The 20,890-nt window shown below is 46.7% G+C and overlaps 1 protein-coding gene across 5 annotated transcripts in view; it reads right to left on the bottom strand.

The window, feature by feature from the left end:
* LOC126295501 (uncharacterized) overlaps positions 1–20,890 on the bottom strand; it is a 305,004-nt gene that overhangs the window by 83,301 nt on the left and 200,813 nt on the right. For all 5 annotated transcript variants that reach the window (XM_049988079.1, XM_049988080.1, XM_049988078.1 and 2 more), the window contains 4 exons: positions 14,697–14,873; positions 9,195–9,467; positions 2,194–2,328; positions 105–192 (listed from right to left, as the gene is read on the bottom strand). In XM_049988079.1, coding sequence (XP_049844036.1) covers positions 105–192; positions 2,194–2,328; positions 9,195–9,467; positions 14,697–14,873 — 673 coding nt within the window. The remainder of the gene's footprint in view (positions 1–104; positions 193–2,193; positions 2,329–9,194; positions 9,468–14,696; positions 14,874–20,890) is intronic.

The raw sequence follows: 20,890 nt of genomic DNA on the forward strand, positions 1-20,890 counted from the left end.
GATACGGCCAGGTCGAGCACCGATACCTCACTGTACGGGGTGGAAAATGACTACGGAAGAGAGGCTGCGGGCGAGACGCGGGGCTCGGCCACAGTCGTACTCACCTGCCTGCCCCTGCAGCACCGACTTCTGGGCGGTGATCATCTGCGGCGGCAGCTGGTTGGCCGGAAACGGTTTGCCCGCGGCGATCACCTGCGCATTGCGGGCTCGAGTTTAGCTGCCTCGGCCAGTGCAGTGCACTAGCTGATCCACACGTTTAGTGAAGCACTCTGTGCCTGCGTACCTCTTAACCGGAATCTCGTATTTTCCACAGTTTGGCATTTTGACACGCATTTCAAAAGATAGTTTACTTTGCTCGCTGCCAATAACAGATTTAATGGAATACATTCTGAAAAGGCACCATTTGCTACACACATAAAAGTCTTTTATTTCAGTGGAGCACACACAGATTGAACTTTCTCATTCCCTATAAACTGCAGAGTAACGTACGACCCAGTCTATGCATTCCACAGTGCCTTGTCTGTTAACAACTACCAATGTCAAATGACTTCAATCAGTGTGCCAAATTTGTCTCAAATAGGACAACACTAGGGCTAGTGATGTTTAATATCCTCTTCAGTTTACTTGACAATGGCAGTTCTTCATATATGTGGCAACACAGAACACATTTGGCTGGCAGAAATGTGACGGTCCTGTACTCTGCAGCTGATGATCGAGGTGAGAACTGGTTGTCCTCCAGTGAGGTAACGGAGTTTTATTACGTGTGCAGTGCACAGAATTTCTTGATGATGTCTTCCTTCAGTTTTGTTAAGGCTGTTAGCAACTGCTGTCATGACAGTTTTACTAATAAGAGGTTTTTGCTTTATTCTGAAATTCCTTGCAGTAAATGTGAAGGTTGACAAAAGTAGAAATACGCAGGTACAGGGTGCTTCACTGTTCTGATCAAAATAAATTAAGAGATCAAAATAAATTCACAACTTTTACTATCTAAATTAAGTTGGCAGAGAAAAATCCAAACTGTTCACAATTACATGATGGATAACTACTGAATATACAAGGTGTGCATAAATTGCGGGAACACTTTCAATTATTTGTTGCACAAGAACTAAACATTGTAGAGATGTCATACATATTGCATTTTGAAGAGAAACCCTGAAAGTTTTTTTTTTCTTTTTTTCATATATACCGCCACAGAGTAGTTTGGTAATTTGGCAATAGTGAGTGCTAGTCACAAATGGGCTCCAGATTCACTTCACTCACACTCGGACATCCTCTTCTCTTCGCTGAGAACAAGCAACCTGTCGTAAGGAGTTTGTTGTGCCAGTGGTAAATGGCCTTCCTTGCTGCTAGCTCATTACCACATCTGGTTCTTAATATCCATTGAACATCTGTAGCACACTCGTTTTTGTTGAACTCCTACATAAAGAAAGCTCACTCCACTCGTGAACTCACCACGTTTGCAACTAGCGTTGACTATTGGAAAATTACCAAACTATGCTGTGACGGTATAAGTGAAAAAAACAACTTTCAGGGTTTCTCTCCAAAATGAGATAAGTATGATACGTGTACAATGTTTAGTTCTTCTGCAATAAATAATTGAAAGTGTTCCCAGACTTTATGTGCACCTTGTATTACGAAGCACAGTATAAATAGTAAATTTTGTAAAACAAATGTGATGTGTAACTCATACGGAAAAACTGCACATCGGTACAAAGATATGTCAAATTTATAAAAAAAGAGTGCAATATTATAAAACCGTTAACAGTCGTTTACACTGCAGTTGATAATAATCGAGAAGGTCAAATTTCGTTAAGGCTTATTACAATAAACTTTATGCAACAGATTCACAGCACCCACCATTTATTGAAAGTTTATTTACAGTTCCTGCTGTCAGCCATGTGTGGAATATTATTAGTTGTAAAAAGAAATAAAAAAATTGTAGTATGTAACAAGCTTTGTATAAAACCTTTCCAAAGTAATAAATTAACTGTCACACAAAATTGGAATTAAATGTGGCTGTGACAGCAAGTCCAGTGCAATACGGTGCAGAGGAGAGTGGAGAGGTGCTGCTAACTTGATCAACATGAGTGCTATCACATGACGACCACACCACAGCAGGGTTAAGTGTTTCAGTTTTAAGTGCAGCAGACGTGCGGGTGCGGTACAGTGTGCGCGACCCCGCAGTGTACTCACGTGTATGGAGGAGGGGCTGATGCCGGGCGGCGCCGGGTGCAGCTGCAGGTTGCCCGGCACCAGCAGCTGGCCCTGCGTGTTGTACAGCTGCTGCAGGTAGGCCGGGTTCTGCAGCGGCTGCTGGATCACCTGCACCTGCAACACGCCAAGCCACGCCGCGCCTCACCACTGCCATCTGCACCACCTCGCCGGCTCCGGCGTTCCGTACGCTTCCGCTCTCTCCTTCCGTAAATAATATACGAGCTTACCCGGTACGGGACCGTATCTGCGACTCGGTTCCGAACTTCCTCCCTGTACGTGATTCGACGTGTCGCTCTCGGTGGCACAAAATCTGGAGACGCGAGAGTGACGTCGTTAGCACCTCGGGGGGGAGTGTAATAGGCCCGATACCGTTAACGACACGAGTATTAGTGACCGAGTGGGTAACGTCAGAAGTTCCGTAAGGCCTTTCGCTGCCGGTGCCTTCATCTACGGGGAAGTTCCGGTGCCGGAAGACTGTAGCGAAATGTAGGAAAAATTACACACTACCGACAACTGGACAGAACTCTGGTAGTCGACTTTCGGTATAAATAAATGTAACGTATCGTGCATAAATTGGAGGGACCTAAGTTGCAATGGCCACACACAAAAAATTGTAGGAAAGAGAGATGTCCGATTGAAGATTCATTGAAGAATCTTGAGGAAATTTAATCTGTCACTGAAACAGGTAGTTTACAAAAGGCTACTTTCGTACTGCTCCTAAGTCTGGGTCCCTTTCCAGGCGGGAATAGTACGAGAGAGAGAGAAAATCTAATGAAGAACAGAATTGTTTGGTAAGTTTGAGAGTGTTACCAGGATGCTTTAGAAGCTCTGGTAGCAGAGAAGAGGTCTACTGTTGAAATTCTGAGACTGCACACTGTAACAAGTGTTTGGCAAAATATCACTTGCACCCAAGTACATTCACAGAATTACCACACTGAGAAAAATCAGAGAAACTAGCTTTTCCTGGCAGTCATTCACTTCGTGATTGCAACACGGAAGGGGTCAGACGTGTGGTGGGTGAGCTTGTAATCTGTAATAGTGGCAGTAGTACCCTCTGTCACACACTGTAAAGTGGCACGCAGAGAGTAGGTGCACGTCACACGTAACGAAAAATGTGTGGCGGGCCACGAGAGACTGACGCTCGCGGTAGAGTGGCCGCCGAACGTCGGGGGGCGAAAGCTTTGACTGCGGCCACAGTGTGAGGCGTGTACAACTGGGGCACCCAAACTCTATTTTGCTGTACACTGCAGCAGCAGTAGCACTCCACACACCCAGTAAGCTACACTGACGAGTACGACATCTGATGAATGTTAACGACACTGTTTATGTTGACTTTTAATGCGGTTTTTACAAAAAAAATTGGAGGAACAACAAAGAGAAGACAAAATGCCACATTTGTTATTTTTTAGCTTTCCTAAGGACAGTGGGATATATGAAGCATCACATCACAGGGTTGTTTAACAATGATACTCTAGCAACCTGTATACGTCAAGTGAAGATTAACATTTCACGTTAAGAAGTCAAAATGAATATTAAGAAGCATACGATATGAGCATTTGCAGAATGACATTATAACACCTACACAGTAGTATGAATTTTTGCACTTTGACCCAAACCAGATAACAAATGTCGAAGATACAGGAAACTGGCATCAAATGCAGTACATACTTCATTTAACACACCAAATAGGCCTCACAATTGTAGCTGAAGATAAATCTGTCACACTGGTAGGAAAATAAAATCCCAAAAACAATAATACTCTATAATGAAATAAAACAAGCCACTCGTGAAACTGTTGCTTTATCAGCATCCTCAACAAAGTCAACATTCAAAAAACATATAATCATATTTTTTAAAACAATTCTTGTATTGCAAAGCTGAGTGGACGAGTAAGAATGAGCAAATCATTAGAGTAAATCAAAATTGCTACATATCAGCATAAATGTCAGTTGAAGTAAGAAGTCGTGTATATGCTTCTTATCCGTGACTCTTTTCATTGTACTGAAAGATAAATTCCATCTAAAAAAGCTAACCAAACCTGTCTGCTCCAATGTCAAATCCCTCAACAGCTACACTGACCTCTCTCACGTGCCCCTTGGGATTATGCGTCTTAAGTGCAAACTGTTGCTAGTATCTGCAAAGAATAAAATGCCGTTTGAGGAAAGCCTGTTTGGAGCGTCATTCTTTATAACGACAACAAGGGGGCGTGCAGTGTAAAGTTGGTAACCGAACACCTTAAAGAAGCTTCTTCGAGGACTGTACTTTAGTGATAACAGATTCTTCATTATGATAACAACAGAATCTACCTCTCTCACGACAGTCCCACAGGTCTTGTTCACAAACAAATCTTCCAGGCAGTATCCTTTTCTGACCTTCTGACTAATCCCATTCTCACCTCTAGGAACCCCAGAAGAACCCCCTCTTATCACTCAGTACCACCACGAGCTAGACTGCCTTCAACTTTCTCAAGTCAATGCCTGAAACGAGACTCTATCCGCCCCATATCCTCCCTAAACCACACACTGCCACCTCGCATCACCCCTCTGACTCCTGTAACACCCTCGTCAGACGCTTTGACGTTCCTAAACTGTTATCCCTGCCCCACAGTGTAATGGCTGGGTTATGAAGTTCAAAGTGAAGATCAGACACAGACATCAGTTATCAAAACATCAATGCAGCATGGCCAGATACAGTTACAACATACAGACCTACAGTGTGACAGGCTGTTGCACAATAAGTTTCATAGTAAAAATTAGTTTTGTGGGCTTGCATAAAAATTTTTTTCAACCTAAATTTCCGCCTTTTTACAAGTTTGTGTAGCTACGATTGTGATGATGTTTGTACCCACGTACTTCTGCAAGCCACTTTTTCTACCAATGAACAGATTGACAGTTATCCACAGAAGTTAACAGACAGAGATACAACTTAAAAACTGATCTTCGAATCAGCAGCAGTCAGAAAGTCGTACCAAACATTGATGCTTTAGTGAAAAGCAAAACATGTAGTACTGATTGACATGCAATATTTTTCATGTTCAACTTGTAACTAAAATGTCAATTTAAGCTTTATCCACAAACAAAATTCATCACATCACTGCAACTGTAAGAAACACCAAGTTTCAAACTTAGCTGCCACCTGTTCGTCCCTTCACCAATTAACAGAAACCTGAACTTCATTTCATTCCCATTTCTCGTCAGTGCAACAGTGTAGAAAATAAATGTGTTCCAAAGGACAGCACCTGCTGCGAAGCATTACACCTCTGTGCAACTAACAGTGGCAGTCGTACAACAGACTCGTTTCCAACAGTTTTGTGGGCAGAGCTATCCCGCCACGGTTCCTCCCCCTCCTCCCCTCCTCCCCTCCCACCTACCAGCCACCAGCCACTACGATGCAAGCAAGAGCCAGCTCGCGGGAGCCGATCGGAGGAAAAGCCCCCGATCCTCCCCGGCCTGACACTAGTTTCCCTCACCTCTGAAGATGGGGACCCGCAACACACCCTCGCATCCCAACATCCTGCCAGACTTAACCCCTGTTGACATATTACCTATCTCTTTCTTCCATTATCATTAATTTCTTTCACATCTTTCTTTTTGTCATATCAGTTATCTACAGACAATGCCTGTTCTTTCCTTCTTTTAGTCCACAGTTTGCATTTTTAGTTTTGGCTTTTCTTAGAAACTCAGGAGTCCTCTGAGTTTCTTCCAGAATAATATGTTTTCTAGATATCCTCCAGTGCTATCCCCACTTCTTGAAAAATTTTGTAAATCTTACTGAACTAAATCTCGGTTTCCTCACTCAGAAAGTAGCAAAAGATCTGAGCTCTGAACCTCGTAGAATTTTTATGACTGAGGTGGCTGTAGAAAATGATTCTCCTCCTTTTAATGCTCTCCTTTCAATGCTGCCAACTGGTGATGATCTTTTCTGCCTTTGTATAGCATTCACAGTTGTGTCTTCTTCTCGATACGATCTAGGATTTTCCTCGAGTAATTAGCTGAAAAGAACACGACGTACTTTGCTTGGTCTTTTTACTCCCACATCACCTCGATTGGGAAAAATGTGCTATTACTCATCTCTATTATATAACATTTGACTTACTGAAAGTATATTATTATAAACTACATTTGATGTTTTCCTTTCAGGTCCAAAGGTGAATAAGTTTTGTGGTTGTACCACGCACAAACATGCTACATGTAGCTGCCTGAGGGACAAACATAATTCTCTTACATTCAGTCAGCAACAATGGAATGTTTCATCTTCTGGTTTATCTACAATCACATTGTACATGGATATTATCAGAAATTGGATGCTTTCAAAGATGAACGCTAAATTAGCTGAAATCAGTGGAATTCATTATATGAATACTGAGATGTCTTTCCCTTTGCAGTTAATACTTGCAATTGTATGACATCTTTATAAGCTCTTTTGAGAGGGAATATCAGGGTTGGGTTGTTAGGGGGAAGAGACCACACACCGAGGTCATCGGATTAGGGAAGGATGGGGAAGGAAGTCGGCCGTGCCCTTTCAAAGGAACCATCCCGGCATTTGCCTGGAGTGATTTAGGGAAATCACGGAGAACCTAAATCGGGATGGCCGGACGCGCGTTTGATCCGTCGTCCACCCGAATGCGAGTCCAGTGTGCCAACCACTGCGCCACTTTGCTCGGTCGGCATATCGGGAACACTGAACGATATAGGAATTCTGTTTGTTTGTTTACTCTTTCATCTCGATTCATAATAATGTATTCATAATTTAGTATTTTTTCTTCCTCTAGTAACATATTCAGTATTTGCTGACAAGTCATTTTTTGACTGCTAAAATCATTCACCTACACAACTGTTCTTTGTTTTCATAGTTTCTGTCTACAAAAGATAACAGTTTTTCGACAAGTTGTTATTCTGCCTTTACTAAATTGCACTGCTCAATGGTTAAGATAATTGTGCTGGAGTAGAGACGGTATTCCGTAACATTGAGGCACACGTCCCTGTGCGCACCACAGTGTGCACTTCAAACTGCAGTCTCCTCCTCACAGGTACTGCAGTCACTGTGGCACAACCACAGTGTGCACTTCAAACTGCAGTCTCCTCCTCACAGGTACTGCAGTCACTGTGGCACAACCACAGTGTGCACTTCAAACTGCAGTCTCCTCCTCACAGGTACTGCAGTCACTGTGGCACAACCACAGTGTGCACTTCAAACTGCAGTCTCCTCCTCACAGGTACTGCAGTCACTGTGGCACAACCACAGTGTGCACTTCAAACTGCAGTCTCCTCCTCACAGGTACTGCAGTCACTGTGGCACAACCACAGTGTGCACTTCAAACTGCAGTCTCCTCCTCACAGGTACTGCAGTCACTGTGGCACAACCACAGTGTGCACTTCAAACTGCAGTCTCCTCCTCACAGGTACTGCAGTCACTGTGGCACAACCACAGTGTGCACTTCAAACTGCAGTCTCCTCCTCACAGGTACTGCAGTCACTGTGGCACAACCACAGTGTGCACTTCAAACTGCAGTCTCCTCCTCACAGGTACTGCAGTCACTGTGGCACAACCACAGTGTGCACTTCAAACTGCAGTCTCCTCCTCACAGGTACTGCAGTCACTGTGGCACAACCACAGTGTGCACTTCAAACTGCAGTCTCCTCCTCACAGGTACTGCAGTCACTGTGGCACAACCACAGTGTGCACTTCAAACTGCAGTCTCCTCCTCACAGGTACTGCAGTCACTGTGGCACAACCACAGTGTGCACTTCAAACTGCAGTCTCCTCCTCACAGGTACTGCAGTCACTGTGGCACAACCACAGTGTGCACTTCAAACTGCAGTCTCCTCCTCACAGGTACTGCAGTCACTGTGGCACAACCACAGTGTGCACTTCAAACTGCAGTCTCCTCCTCACAGGTACTGCAGTCACTGTGGCACAACCACAGTGTGCACTTCAAACTGCAGTCTCCTCCTCACAGGTACTACAACCACAGTGTGCACTTCAAACTGCAGTCTCCTCCTCACAGGTACTGCAGTCACTGTGGCACAACCACAGTGTGCACTTCAAACTGCAGTCTCCTCCTCACAGGTACTGCAGTCACTGTGGCACAACCACAGTGTGCACTTCAAACTGCAGTCTCCTCCTCACAGGTACTGCAGTCACTGTGGCACAACCACAGTGTGCACTTCAAACTGCAGTCTCCTCCTCACAGGTACTGCAGTCACTGTGGCACAACCACAGTGTGCACTTCAAACTGCAGTCTCCTCCTCACAGGTACTGCAGTCACTGTGGCACAACCACAGTGTGCACTTCAAACTGCAGTCTCCTCCTCACAGGTACTACAACCACAGTGTGCACTTCAAACTGCAGTCTCCTCCTCACAGGTACTGCAGTCACTGTGGCACAACCACAGTGTGCACTTCAAACTGCAGTCTCCTCCTCACAGGTACTGCAGTCACTGTGGCACAACCACAGTTTTGTACCACAGGGCAGGGGGGCAGGGGGGCAGGGGGGGGGGGAAGGGGCTGTCCATGTGCCGTTTCCACTGTGTCCAACCTTTTATTTATTTTCACTTTTGATGTATCACTATTTTCTTTCTTGCTTTTACATCTTCGTTCTCATCCCTCCCCTCCGTGCCACTGTTTCCATTCCCTCCCCACCCTCTCCTCGTTCTTAACAGAACTATTCATTCCCACTTTACTGCCGATTCTGTCGGTATCTTCCCTGTACTGAAGCTGCCAGTTCTTACTGATGTTCCACCTCTGACCTTATGCTTCCTCTACAGCCTCTGTCTCCACCTTTGCATATCCTTGTTTTCCTCAAGTGGTTGCCTCTCATGCGGGGGTGCCGGTGAACTGCCCCTCCTTCCTAATCTTCCCAGCCTGTTCCTCTATCCTCCACGAGGGAAGAGCTACCGGTCACGAAGGCCAGGACCGTCCCGCGTCCTCCCACGGGCTGTCAGTATCGGCAGCACTCGGTATCCTGTCTGCTGCACTCACCCTGCCGTGGCCCCACTCGTGGACCTGCTGCGGGGCTGCGGCCTGGGGCTGGGGCGTCGCGGGTGCCAGCGGCTGGTGCAGCGTCGACATGGTGGTGATGGCGGGCGCTCCGGCCACCACCTGCTGCTGCGACGCCTGCTGCTGTGCCTGCTGCTGAGCCTGTTGCTGCGCCTGCTGTTGCTGCTGCGTCTGCTGCGCCTGCTGGAGCTGCTGCTGCTGCGGGGTCGGCGCCGGCGCGATGGCCGTAGGCGTCTGCTGCATCGACACCGCCACCTGTCGGCAACAGTGCGCTGCGGGTCAGGCGGGCTCGCGGGGAGAGTGGCAGTCGAACAACTGTACGAAACTACGATATTCGGAGTTTCGTCTCTATTAATGCCAAAAGTACCTCACTGCTATCTGCCATGTTACTGACGGAGAAGATCTGTGAGGTCACTAATGTTGCCTACAAACTTAATATTAATCAATACTCGCACAGTTTTTACTTGTTTGCTACACCGGCTCCGAATTTTCAGTTATTATCAACGGTCCAAGACAGTTGTCGGCCAGTGGCTGTGTCACGAGTTTGACGGGAGCGAACGTATCCTCGAGGCTCCTAATAGATAAATACATTAAATCTACTCGGGCTTTCAACTCGGACCCTGGAGAGGGACCCAACTGCGAGCCTCCGGGACCCGTTCGTTCCTACCCTACTCTGATGCAGCCGACAGACGAGAAATATTATGGGCTGTTCATAGTCACTGAAAAGTAAACTAGTGGAGCCAAAAAACACAAACTGTGCAAGCAATGAACAATATAAATTTTGTATCAAAAAACAGTTCAGCAGACAGAATTTGGCACCATATAACCACTTTCAAGCTGGTTATTGTGATGACTCATTTAGTGGGGCCTCAATTCGGAGAAACATTTCAACTCGGTACGTATTATTCTCGTGTCGGAAAGCCGACGCGGAAACCTGCTGTGCACAACATTTGCAGTGAGAATAATATCTCCCTGGCTAATGGCCCCCAGAGTACTGTGCGGTGACACTGTGAAGGTGGGAGGCAGGCTCAGCTGTGAGAGCCTACGGCTTACCAGACGTGGCACAGTAAACCTGGCTAAACTAATGTCAGCAACACTGCTTTTGTGGTATCTGGGATAGTAACATGACTGTAGAAGCTCTAGGAGCTGGGAGACTACTAGTGAACACAAAAAAGCTGAGAGAAGATTAATGGAGCGGAGAGAGATTATAGAAGTTACACGAGTAATCGACACAGAGGAATAGGTTGGGAGTGCTACCTGGAGCAGTCAAAAAGCATAGAGGTGTAGGCATTGTAGTGCAAGGATAACTGTCAAAGGAATGCACAGTATTTAATTTTCGGCTGGAAGCGAGGATGTCTATTTAGAAAGACGAGGATCCAGAGTTTTCTCTTAAAGTGCCTTGTTTCGAGAAGGGGCTCTGATGAGACTTCTACATCAATGCGCGTGAAGGTACGGAGTCAAAAATTAAGGGAGAATAATAAAACAGGTCCCTATTTCATTTTTTTGACATTTCCACCTTAATACTTATTCTCTTCCTCTGCAAGTGTTTGTAATTATTTTGTTTTGTAGCCTTACTTGAATATGCCTCACAGTCTTTATGTCTGCTATAGATGGAAGAAGACAGGCTTAGTGTTCAGTTTCAGTTATTAACTTTTGTCAGTTTAATTTTATTTATTGCTGTCTGTGTTACAGCACTGACATCCTTACAGTTCCGCGTTCTACGAACAGATGCTCGGTCTTCGAGTAAAGAGCAACGTTAGAAGATCTCCATTATCCCAAGGTGTGAAACTCTTCCAGTGAGGCTGGCTACCCGGCTAATCCAGTTAGCGGTATCAGAGGGTGGGGGTGGGGGTGGGGGGGGGGGCATGTCTGAGACAGTTGAATGTGAACACCTTTACTTAGGTATTTGTGTAAAGGGATGCAAAGTGAGAGCATGTTTTTAACATACTGCTCTGTGTAGCATGCACTTCACAAGCATGAAATTCTTTTCTGCAAAACATGATTACACTAACATGATGTAGACTGAAGTTTGAAGAGTTTTCTGAAAGTCTCTGCCGAGAATGTAGCCTTATATCGAAGTGAAACATTTAACATAAAGAGCACAGAGAAGAAGTGACTAGAAACTTTCCATACAGTTTTCATTCTTCATGTGTGAAAGTTTTACAGTGTGTACATACATCCTTCCGCTTGTTTTCAAACTTGGTTCAACCTGTTACTGCGAGTGGAGCCGTGACAGTATGTCTTCAAGATGGCTGCTACACTGATGTTCATCAGAAGCAACATGCTGTCATAGAATTCCTGTACTGTGAAAGCGAGACAGTGGGAAACATCCACAAGAGGCTGAAAAAGGTGTACGGAGATGCTGCTGTCGATCGCAGTACAGTTAGTCGGTGGGCGAGCAGGTTACGTGGCGAAAGCGGGCACGGCAATATTGAGGATTGTCCTGGCAGCGGCACGCCTCGTGCTGCACACACTACAGACAATGTGCAGAGAGTTAACGAATTGGTGACTGCTGACAGACGCGTCACAGTGAACGAATAGTCACGCTACGTTGGGATAGGGGAAGGAAGTGTTTGCAGAATACTGGAAGTGTTGGCGTTAAAAAAGGTTTGTGCCAGGTGGGTTCCCAGGATGTTTACACCGGCTCACAAAGAAACAAGAAAAACGGCATGGAGCAAACGTTTGGAACAGTACGAGAATGGTGGAGACCAATTTCTTGGAAGAATTGTAGCAGGTGATGAAACATGGCTCCATCATTTTTCACCAGAGACGAAGAGGCAATCAATGGAGTGGCATCGCGCAAATTCACTCAAGGAAAAAAAAATCAAAACTGCATCTTCTGCTGGAAAAGTTACGGCAACGGTGTTCTTCGATTCCGAAGGACAGATCGTGGCAAGTGGAACCACCATAAATTCTGATGCATATGTGACGGCACTGAAGAAACTTCCGAGTTCGACTGAGTCGTGTTCGACCACATTGGGAAAAGCAGGATGTTTTGCTGTTGCACGACAATGCACGGCCACATGTTAGTCAAAAAACCATGAAAGCGATCACAAAACTGGGATGGACAACACTGAAACACCTGCCTTGCAGTCCTGACCTGGCTCCGTGTGAGTATCATCTCTTTGGGAAACTGAAAGAGTCTCTTCGTGGCACAGGGTTTGAAGATGGTGACTCCCTTGTGCATGCTGCCAAACAGTGGCTCCAACAGGTCGGTCGAGAATTTTATTTTGCAGGTATACAGGCACTGGTTTCAAGATGGCGTAAGACAGTTGAGAGGGATGGAAAGTATGCGGAGAAATGAAAATATTGTTTCTAAAGGATGTATCTACACACTGTAAAACTTTGAAGCATGTACGACAAAAGAAGGATTTTTTAAAAAAAGTAGTGCGCATTTCTTTTGGAGTGACCCTCGTACAATACTGAAGGTTTAGATGGACAGGTGTAGTAGCTAATGCAGAGGTACAGAGACCTACTGTGGACCAGTATGAGTATCACCTTCCTTGGATCCTGAACACAACTGCATAATAAGTAGACTGCAGCATATGTTTCTCAAGACTGATGCTGAAGTCGAAACATAGCCATATTACAAATCAAATAGGTCACCCTACCCATTACCTAGTGATCTGTTTTTGGACATTTCTAGACATCATAAAATTAAATGAAAATGAAGAGTGTAACAGCAATTTGTTTCTGAGCTAATGAAGAACAAACGAGAGTGTAAGATAGAAAGGGACAGTTGATGATAATTACAATGTATTATACACTCCTGGAAATGGAAAAAAGAACACATTGACACCGGTGTGTCAGACCCACCATACTTGCTCCGGACACTGCGAGAGGGCTGTACAAGCAATGATCACACGCACGGCACAGCGGACACACCAGGAACCGCGGTGTTGGCCGTCGAATGGCGCTAGCTGCGCAGCATTTGTGCACCGCCGCCGTCAGTGTCAGCCAGTTTGCCGTGGCATACGGAGCTCCATCGCAGTCTTTAACACTGGTAGCATGCCGCGGCAGCGTGGACGTGAACCGTATGTGCAGTTGACGGACTTTGAGCGAGGGCGTATAGTGGGCATGCGGGTGGCCGGGTGGACGTACCGCCGAATTGCTCAACACGTGGGTCGTGAGGTCTCCACAGTACATCGATGTTGTCGCCAGTGGTCGGCGGAAGGTGCACGTGCCCGTCGACCTGGGACCGGACCGCAGCGACGCGCGGATGCACGCCAAGACCGTAGGATCCTACGCAGTGCCGTAGGGGACCGCACCGCCACTTCCCAGCAAATTAGGGACACTGTTGCTCCTGGGGTATCGGCGAGGAACATTCGCAACCGTCCCCATGAAGCTGGGCTACGGTCCCGCACACCGTTAGGCCGTCTTCCGCTCACGCGCCAACATCGTGCAGCCCGCCTCCAGTGGTGTCGCGACAGGCGTGAATGGAGGGACGAATGGACACGTGTCGTCTTCAGCGATGAGAGTCGCTTTTGCATTGGTGCCATTGATGGTCGTATGCGTGTTTGGCGCCGTGCAGGTGAGCGCCACAATCAGGACTGCATACGACCGAGGCACACAGGGCCAACACCCGGCATCATGGTGTGGGGAGCGATCTCCTACACTGGCCGTACACCTCTGGTGATCGTCGAGGGGACACTGAATAGTGCACGGTACATCCAAACCTTCATCGAACCCATCGTTCTAGCATTCCTAGACCGGCAAGGGAACTTGCTGTTCCAACAGGACAATGCACGTCCGCATGTATCCCGTGCCACCCAACGTGCTCTAGAAGGTGTAAGTCAACTACCCTGGCCAGCAAGATCTCCGGATCTGTCCCCCATTGAGCATGTTTGGGACTGGATGAAGCGTCGTCTCACGCGGTCTGCACGTCCAGCACGAACGCTGGTCCAACTGAGGCGCCAGGTGGCATGGCAAGCCGTTCCACAGGACTACATCCAGCATCTCTACGATCGTCTCCATGGGAGAATAGCAGCCTGCATTGCTGCGAAAGGTGGATATACACTGTACTAGTGCCGACATTGTGCATGCTCTGTTGCCTGTGTCTATGTGCCTGTGGTTCTGTCAGTGTGATCATGTGATGTATCTGACCCCAGGAATGTGTCAATAAAGTTTCCCCTTCCTGGGACAATGAATTCAGTGGTGTTCTTATTTCAATTTCCAGGAGTGTATATACATCTGCAGTGCACTAGACTAAGACTTCTTTTCCTGAACCCTCTGAGGTGCCTGCATTTTACGCATAATGGCCGCATTTCGTAGTCTTCAACATGGTGCCCCATTTTACTGCCCACACTTCACTTTGTCACTATTTACTTCCCCATTTTACTTTTGTGGCACGACACATGAACAGCAGCTACGGGCGTCAGGAAGCTGGCAACAGAAGTGCAAGTTTGTGTGAGCTGCGCACAGCGGCAGGGCAGGCGCAGCCGCAGCCGCACAGCCAGCCCGCGCTCAGCGCCACCGCACTCTCACCTGCTGCGCTATCTGCTGCATGCCGCTGGTGGGTACCATGACGGCCTGCTGCTGGTGCTGCTGGTGCACGGCCACCACCGTCTGCTGCTGCTGCTGCTGCTGCTGTTGCTGCTGCTGCTGCTGTTGCTGCTGCTGCTGTGCCGCCTGCCCGGCGCTGGCGTCGTGAGACAGCTGCACCTGCAACAGCGGCGGCGGCGGCGTTACAGCGGCCACTGCCCCCTTCTGCACGTGGCGCTACGGCACCGTACTCACTCCAGATCCGTCAGCTGTACGCTGGACGGACACACCTCGCTCTGCGTGAAAATCTAGAAGTCATCACCGACTCTCAATAAAAGGCTACAATTCACTCACATCTGATGTCAAAACAGTTCATTGAAGGAACCACCCTCACACATTTTACTGAAACAACAGAGGGGAAACTGGAGAAACAAATTAGGATACAGTAGGTAGGAATTACGAGTTTCTCCAAATAATTACATATTCACCTCCTCGGCCAGAGCATCATTTTGCCACGTATCGGTTAGTGGTGGAATAAATCCAAACCTACTTACTCGGTGTGGTATTTACCTCAATCTAGTGCTAAGATGACTGACAAAACCTTTGAAAATTTGAGAGTGTACGCATGAAACGTGCAAAAGTAAAAGAAGCCGACAAGTCAGAGAACAAAGAATTACAATGGACACCCAAGTCCTCCAAAGGGAGGTCAATCCATGCCTGAATAGCTAGCGCAACAGTGGAACGAATGAAAGAGTACTTCAAGTGTTCAGTGAAGCCCGTTTTATGACAACTTTTTCTGCTCTTTATTGGCTACTCAGAGCAAGTGCGTACCATGCAATTTATTTACATTCGTGACTTAATACAATTTTAGAACTGCTTCTCACACCCTAGCTTCCAGAGTATTTTTAATCTGTACATTGCTCTCCAACACAGTTGTTCTGACTGCCTTTCCCCATGAAGTTTTTGGGCTTTTTCCTTCTTCTTCTTCTTCTTCTTCTTCTTCTTCTCCTCCTGTTAGCCCGAACCCATTCCATCAGCTTAAGCTACCCATCCTCCCTCAAGATCAGATCTCAGCAGTTTTTGTCCAACTGTGTCCATTACAGTGAAGCCAGACTTTGTTCCCTTACATGTGCTTCACTTTTAATTTTATGCCATCGTGTCAGCCAGCAGCAATGCCTCCAGAATCTGATGTCTATTGACATTAAGTTGTTCCTAATTTCTTCAGTTCTCTTGCAAGTTCTCTTCTCCATATGTCCCTATAATTTGTCAAATAGTTTTAAATACCCTAAGCTTCGTTCCTGATCTATTGTGCTTGCTCTACAGAACTCCATTGAATTTGAAATTTAAAACTTTCCTCGCGTACGGATTGTACCACAAAATTTAAGGCAAACGGCCTGATATCTGCAACCTGCTGCCATGACATTTTGGTGCGGAGTCTTTTGGCCATCTTCAGGTGAATGTTCGCTAGTCTCCGCCAAACTCACGTATTTCAAGACCCTGCCAGCACGCAGTGAGGTAACAACGTGTCAGTATTCCATCTGCCCAGCAAGGTGCAGATAATCGTCGCCGCGCAGACTCAACAAGTCCGCCGCACAAGTACTCAGCCGTGCCGCCTGAATGGCCGGCCATAATTGCGGAGGTGTTGGCCGCGCGCGAAGCGACCTCTCCATTATGGCCCACAAGTACTCTATGCAATTCATGTCAGGCCACTTAAGTGTCCCAATCATTGCTCGAATTGTCCAGAATGTTCTTCAAACCAATTGCGAACAGTCACGGTCTGGTGACATAGTGAACTGCCATGGATAAAAATTACGTCATTGTTTGGGACCACGAAGTCCATGAATGGCTGCAAATGGTCTCCCAGTAGCCAAACATCCAGAGGACCCAGTCCACTCCATACGAACACAGGTCACACCACTATGCAGCTCCATGAGGTCTACCACACACTTGCACCCTCTGTCTGCTGTTACCAACTCAAGTCGAGACTCACGTGACCAGGCCACTGTTCTTCACTCGTGTAGGGTCGAACCAACATAGTCACGACCCAGGAGAGGCGATACAGACGGTATTCTACTGTTAGCTGCTGTAGTCTATTAATGCCAAATTTAGCTGCAGTATCCAAAGGGATATGTCCGTCATCCGTCCCAAATTCGTTTCTTTGTGTTAGCACTGATAATTCCAAGCAAATGCCGCTGCTCCTGGTCCGTAAGTGAACGCTGCGAAGGTAGCAGCAACCCGATTGCAGCCCGAAGCGCCTAGAACCGCACGGCCACTCCGGCCGGCCGGAATTTGGTATTCTGGGCACACTCTGGATACTGTGGATCTCAGGATATTGAATTGCCTGACGATTTCCGAAATGGAAACTCCCATGCGCTCTCTGTATCAAGCCTGTTAATTCCTGTAATTCGGCCTTGATCACGTCTGACACCTTCTCACATGAATCATCTCAGTACAACTCACAGGTCTACCAAACAACTGCCGTTTCATACCTTGTGTACACGATATAATTCGCCACCTCACACCCATGAACCAAAGCATTATAACCACCTGTCTCATAGAGTGTTGTTCCACTTTCCAAACACACTACAGCAGAGACTCTACAAGTCCACGACAGGGTTCCGCAAGTATGTGGCAGCAGATGTCTACGGACAGGTCGAGCAATTCCCGCAGATTACGGGGTGGTGGTTTCCGGGCACGCAGCTGGCGCTGACGAGTGTTCCAGTGGGCACACGTTAGGCGCATTTCCTGGCCAACACGTCAGTGACTCAGGCCACTCCAGCACGGTTCTGACCTTGCAACACGGCCAGTTGTCCTGCTGGAAGATGTCATTACCGTAGTGGGCAGAGTTCGAGGTTGAAGCGAAAAAAATGGCTCTGGCCGCTATGGGACTCAACATCTGAGTTCATCTGTCCCCTAGAACTTAGGACTACTTAAACCTAACCAACCTAAGGACATCACGCACATCCATGCTCGAGGCAGCATTCGAACCTGCGACCGTAGCAGCAGCCTGGTTCCGGACCGTAGCGCCTAGGACCGCTCGGCCACTGCGGCCGGCTCGTGTGGTGTCCCTCCTGCTCCCAGACGGGATGCCTCACATCCTCCCCTGCCCCCCCCCCCCCAAAGAAAAACCTCACAATTAATGGTGGTTGGGATTATTTGTGGCGGGAAGGATAAGAACTCCTCAGAAAATTTGCACTCTTTATTCCCTATTAGCTAATAACTCTGTTTTCTGTGACATAAAATTAAACACAGGTTACATAAAACCAATAAAGACAAGTGACAAGCAAGAGAGTACACATTTCTTCAATTCTTAGCTCCTACCATTTATTGTCTCTAATGTTGTAACAACTTTACATGGCGTGCTTTCCTTTCTCCAAAAGAATCTGTTACCTCATCAAAGTTCGAGAAACGTTTTGCTACATGAAAAACCGAAATGCCGTTATCTAATATTGAACTGTTAATACAAGTAATACCCAAGACTGCCGTGCTTTCTCGATCTGATTACGTCTATTTCGTCACCGTCTGCTAGACAAAACAAAACAGGCCTTTCTACTATGGTCATTTTTATAACACGACAGAATATAATTCACGAAGTACCAATGTCGAATGACTATTAGACCTACTACAAGCGAAAGCTTTATGTTAGGAAATAGCTTGACATTTCATTCATACGCACCAGTTTCTCAAGGACGAGATCGAATAGTAGTAGTAGTACGAAATTTTTATATAAATTTGGAATCGTCTTATTCTCCCATAATTTGTCTTATGTTCCCGTTTCTTCTCCTTCCTCGTTCTAACAAACAACCTTGTCATCACCAATTCTGCAGCTATTCCCACCATTGTCAAGACTTGTTCGCCGATTAATTTCACTATCCCTCGCGGAATCACGAGTTTAGTTATTGCGTGTTCGTACAACACATTTCCGCGTGACATCCAGAGCAGAAGCTAAGCGGTTGCTACCCGGGGGCAGCACAGCTGGCCCTTACTAGTGTAGCGATCCCGCCAAATATTTTCTGTCAAAATTTCATTTTCTTGGGTACAACGAGAAGATAACACGTAGTCTCTCACATCTCTTATTCCCGTTACTCGTTTATTTCCTCTCTGGTAGTCTGAATCTATTGATTTCGCTAGTAATTATAACGACGCTTCATCATTAGCGCACCCAATCAACCACATAGGCAAGCAGCGAATAGCATTCAGCCATTCGGGTTTATTCGGCTGTCTTTTTTTATATCCCCGTCCCCTTTTGTCTATGGAAAGTTTTTTTTCCCCTTGATTGCGACATTGATTCCCCTGACAGACATCAAGGACACAATGCGTGGATTCAAAAATAAACTTATCATTTGTTCAGAAATCTGCTTGGCATGTGTTCAAAAATGTTCAAAAACTAACTGAGATGCGTTTCAAGATCATAGTAGTAATCAATGGATCAACGCCCGCTGAGTGCTAGGCGTTTTCTTGAACAACGTTTTTTCTTTCCCTTCAAGAATAGGAATTTGGCGCCCCCCTCAAATAGCCGCCCGGGACACACATCACAGGTTGCCAGTACAACCATTTCACGAATGTACCGTGAATATCAGGAATCCGGTAAACATCAATTCTCCGACATCGCTGCCGCCGGAGGAAGATCCTGCAAGAGCGGGAGCAACGACGAGTGAAGACAATCGTTCGACGTGAGAGAAGTGCAGCCCTTCCGCAAACTGCTGCAGCCTCCAGTGCTGGGCGAGGAACAAGTGTCAGCGTGCGATCCATTCAACCAAACATGAATAACATGGCCCCTCTGAGCTGAATGACCACTCGTTTACCCTTGATGGCTCCACGACGCAAAGCTTCACGCCTCGCCTCGCCTCGCCTGGCCCCGTCATTGGACTGTTGACGACTGGAAGCATGTTGGCTGGCCGGCCTGGCAGATGCACGTGTATGGTTACAGAGGCAGCCTCATGATTTCAGGTGTGCCGCAGGGGAGTGTCGTGGGACCGTCGCTATTCACAGTATACACGAATGACCTGGTGGATGACATCCGAAGTTCACTGAGGCTTTTTGCAGATGATGCTGTGGTGTATCGAGAGGTTGTAACAGTGGAAAATTGTACTGAAATGCAGGAGGATCTGCAGCGAATTGACACATGGTGCAGGGAATGGCAATTGAATCTCATTGTAGACAAGTGTAATGTGCTGCGAATACATAGAAAGCTACAATGTAGTAGGTCAGCAACAGGAAGCAGTTAATTCCAAAAAATAATCTGGGAATAGTCATTAGGAGTGATTTAAAATGGAATCATCATATGAAGTTTATCGTCGGTAAAGCAGATGCCAGACTGAGATTCATTGGAAGAATCCTAAGGAAACGCAATTCGAAAACAAAGGAAGTAGGTTACAGTACGCTTGTTCGCCCACTGCTCGAATACTGCTCAGCAGTGTGGGATCCGTACCAGATGGGGTTGATAGAAGAGATGGAGAAGATCCGACGGAGAGCAGCGCGCTTCGTTACAGGATCATTTAGTAATCGCGAAAGCGTTGCGGAGATGACAGATAAACTCCAGTGGAAGACTCTGCAGGAGAGACGCTCAGTAGCTCGGCACTGGCTTTTGTTGAAGTTTCGAGAACATACCTTCACCGAAGAGTCGAGCAGTATATTATTGCTCCCTCCTACGTATATCTCGCGAAGAGACCATGAGGATAAAATCAGAGAGATTAGAGCCCACACAGAAGCATACCGACAATCCTTCTTTCCACGAACAATACGAGGCTGGAATAGAAGGGAGAACCGACAGAGGTACTCAGGGTACCTTCCGCCACACACCGTCAGGTAGCTTGCGGAGTATGGATGTAGATGTACACGCGCTGTTATAAATCCGAAACTGACTGCGAAGGGTTGATCGATTCCAAATCCTGCTTTATTCGCCATAATCCAATTTCTGCGTAGTAATAAGTTGGTTGTGATGCATCGTAATAGACATTTTGTCCACGACAATGAAGTGGCCTCTCCCCACTTCTGTTTAACACTGAGTTCGACAAAGTCCTCAGACAATGGGGGAAATAAATCGATGGTAGAAACACTGGGATCTCGGAACAAGAGAATCGAAATGAAGCGCCTTCATTTTGCTGATGATGAAGCTATCTCCACTAAGAATAGTGAGGAAACCAAGTATGCCGTAAAGAAGATATACGATATAGCATGCCAGACAGGCCTCCAAA

This window comes from Schistocerca gregaria, chromosome 11 (genome assembly GCF_023897955.1).
Source record: "Schistocerca gregaria isolate iqSchGreg1 chromosome 11, iqSchGreg1.2, whole genome shotgun sequence".
NCBI lineage: Eukaryota > Metazoa > Arthropoda > Insecta > Orthoptera > Acrididae > Schistocerca > Schistocerca gregaria.